The sequence below is a fragment of the Mustela erminea genome, chromosome 14 (assembly GCF_009829155.1).
Source record: "Mustela erminea isolate mMusErm1 chromosome 14, mMusErm1.Pri, whole genome shotgun sequence".
Classification (NCBI taxonomy): Eukaryota; Metazoa; Chordata; class Mammalia; order Carnivora; family Mustelidae; genus Mustela; species Mustela erminea.
In genome coordinates, this window is record NC_045627.1 from 27,129,590 (window position 1) to 27,132,779 (window position 3,190).

The 3,190-nt window shown below is 37.0% G+C and overlaps 1 protein-coding gene across 1 annotated transcript; it reads right to left on the reverse strand.

Moving 5' to 3' along the window:
- Positions 1 to 933: 933 nt before the first annotated feature.
- On the reverse strand, positions 934 to 2,912 carry MRLN (myoregulin). Its single transcript, XM_032314053.1, has 2 exons — positions 2,681 to 2,912; positions 934 to 1,175 (listed from the first exon to the last, which is right to left on the reverse strand). Exons 1-2 carry the CDS (start codon positions 2,805 to 2,807, stop codon positions 1,015 to 1,017), a joined length of 288 nt encoding a protein of 95 aa, XP_032169944.1. The 5' UTR covers positions 2,808 to 2,912; the 3' UTR covers positions 934 to 1,014.
- Positions 2,913 to 3,190: the final 278 nt, after the last annotated feature.

The following is a 3,190-nucleotide window of genomic DNA, read 5'->3' on the forward strand; positions in this document are numbered from 1 at the left end:
TTCGGCTCAGGTCATGGTCTCAGGGTCCAGGGATCGAGTCCCGAATGAGGCTCTCTGCTCAGCAAGGAGCCTGCTTCCCCCTCTCTCTCAGCCTGCCTCTCTCTCTGCCTACTTGTGATCTCTTTTTGCCAAATAAATAAATAAAATCTTAAAAAAAAAAAAAATACAACCCTAAAGACTTAACTAAAACATTGTGAGAAGAAGCTGAGCTCTGCAGATTGGTTTTTAATCACACTCGTCTTCTTATTTACCTTTGGATTGCGAAGGCCCAAGACCTGGTTCTGGTCACTTCCTCGTTTTGGTCTCACGCTAGCATATTTCTCCCCAACATCCCATTTTTCCTTCTGTAAAATGAGGGCAACAAAGCTGTCTCCTAGAATTATTGTGAGCCTTACATTAAATGACATACGGGGAGCCTTTAGACCCAAAGAGAAAATCGACACGTTGCTCCTGTTTTCTCTCCTCTCTTGTAACTTCTGTTTTCTTAAAAGAATCTCTTTACGGTATTTCTATTCCTAACTTTAAGTTCTTGTTGATAGAAACATAAAATTGTCCAGGGTTTGGAAAAACATACCTACCTCCACACAGAGGAGATAAGTGTATAAGAAAATGAGTATAACTTACTGGCATATCGTATGGAAAGACTGTCATATGTTAAGCTTGGTGTGTTAAAAATAGAACCATATAAAATTTCACATAGTTATGCATCCTGAAAAAAAATCACCCATACTTACACTTATAAATTTTAGTCAATATACCAAATTACAATCATATTAAAAAGTCAAGAAGTTTTATAAGTCAGTAGTGTAGATTTCTGGGGAAAAAAAAAACATGAATTTTTATAATGTTTTATAAACCTTAAGGTACGAAGCAATACACGATATTGTTTTGATTGTAATGTCCTTTTGGCTTCTAGAATATTAGCAAATTAAAATCACTCAAAAAATTAAACTATAAATTTTATTCAGTGGAATTAATGTGAAATTTACATGTGAAGCAAGGGAATTCAGCTCTTTAGGAAGTTATAATGACATATATAATAGACATAAAGTCAACAAAGATAACAAACAAAATTTTTAGAAGTCTTCCAAGAATTTCATCTTCTGGACTTGCAGGAATAGTAGTAGACAGTAATATCCAGTTTTTACACATCATATCCAGAATGCTCTTGCTCCCTGATGGGGGAAAAGAGAAAAGTATCCTGAAATAAACGTATTTATAATCCTGATTTTTTAACTTCAGTGGAATAGTTGCACTGTAAAAAATAGTGATGAGGGAACATCTGTACACATCTGTAACCTACCAATAAACTAAAATACTTTTCCCCCTAATTAATTAAAATATTTTCTACCCACTCATTTTGACCACTTTATGTCATAATCAGACATTTTTCTACATGTCAAATATGCCTTTCTTTCTAAAAAGGGACAGCTTGGGGCACTTGGGTGGCTCAGTCGGTTAAGCTTCTGCCTTAGCCTCAGGTCATGATCCTGGGGTCCTGGGATTGAGCCCTGCATAGGGCTCCCTGCTCAGCAGGGAGTCTGATTCTTTCTCTGCCGGCTGATCCCCGCTGTTTGTGTGCTCTTGCTCTATCTCTCTTTGCCAAATAAATGTACAAAATCTTAAAAAAAAAAAAAAAAAAGGAAGAAAAAGAAACAGTTCAAGGGACTAGCAGAATGGCCATTCTCTTGTCATGTTATCATGTAATTAGTTTTTTATGAAATCTTATCTACAAAGTTATTTACCATCATTTCTACTGGCATCAGTGAAATTGCCATTCTTCCCACCTATATGGGGGGCATCACCAGGAAATGAGAATTAGAAGACACAGAAAAAGGCAGGTGACAAAATGTTTTTTTAATTAAGCAACAAAAGGTCTTTTTCATTGTCCTGATCTTTCCTCAAGATCCTCTCTCTCATTATTTTGGTCACTTAACAAGATATCAAACATTTAATTTCCTCCACATTTCTGTGTTAATCAGATAGTTTTTACAAACAACAGCAATTTCAAAAAATATTACGGAATTTTAAAAGGTATTAATGTGAGTTCAGCACACTGTTGGAACATTTTACCAAATGACTGCCTGTCAGGGAGGGCGTTTAGAACCGTTCTGAATTCCTTTTTCAGGAATGCAAGGTCAAATAAATCAAGCAGTTTTCAAAGAACTTGCAGCAGAGTTCCTTTTATACACTCAAAAGGAGTGTCAATACTTTTTAAAAGTGGCAATGTTGGAGTAGAAGAATACTTTTTGCTATTTTCACTCAAAACCCAAAAAGGCAGGTTGAGTTGTAAGAGAGAGGACTAGAAGAGGTTTCTACGGTACTGTCTTCTCCCATTTCAGCAATCTGGTTTAAGTTCTGTAATAACTAGCCCCGATCCTGGAGGAGGGAATGACATGCCCCAAACTACGCAGCAGTCACTGGCAAAGTAAACACCTAGAATTTCCCTGACATTCAAAGATTCCTTTCGCCTATGTTTCAGAAGCAATGGGTGAGAAGAATATACGAGTTTGTAAAGTGATTTTTTCATTCCTATGGCCTCCAGCTTGTGTTTCTTTCATCTGTGCTCTGAAGGACACTTTTACTTTCCTCCAACAGCAGCAAGAGACTGAGATAGTAAGTTTGGGAAAGACCGGGTAGCGGGTGGGGACTGATGAGTGAGTAGAAACCCATTTCTCACCTGACTTAATCCCAGGTAATGGTAGATAACCCCACTCCTGGGGTTCACTCCGCAAGCTCTTGCTTGAACAAAGTGCATTCAGCGCAGGTGGTCTCTTAGCAACCTTGGTCCCTGTGTCAAAGCACATTGAAAGGTTTTAGTAGATAGTGAGGTAGTGTACAAAGTAGAGGGGCAGGGAGCCTGCTTGGAGAAACTTCTAAAAGAAGTCAGGAAGATGTCAAAGGTCAGACTTCGAAAAATATGACACTTTAATTTTAATTTATCACAGATTTGTGCAGCTAAACAGTAAAACTTTAACAGAAAGGTTAAGCTGAATTTTAAGGTTTTCCTGGCAGGGAAAACATTCACTGTATCTTTTAAACATTTCTCTCTCTGATTAAACATTTCTCTCTCTGAGAAATGTTTAAAGATACATACATTTGCAACTAGTAAGTAAATTCTAAAGACCTAATTCCCATTACAGTGATTATAGATAATAAAACTGTATTATAACATTAAACTTGCTAAAAG

Coding starts and splice junctions, on each gene's coding strand:
- MRLN (XM_032314053.1), bottom strand. CDS start 2,807: ATGTGCTTTGACACAGGGACCAAGGTTGCTAAGAGACCACCTGCGCTG. Junction 1,176..2,680: donor ATTACCTGGGATTAAGTCAG/GTGAGAAATGGG, acceptor TTCCCCCATCAG/GGAGCAAGAGCATTCTGGAT.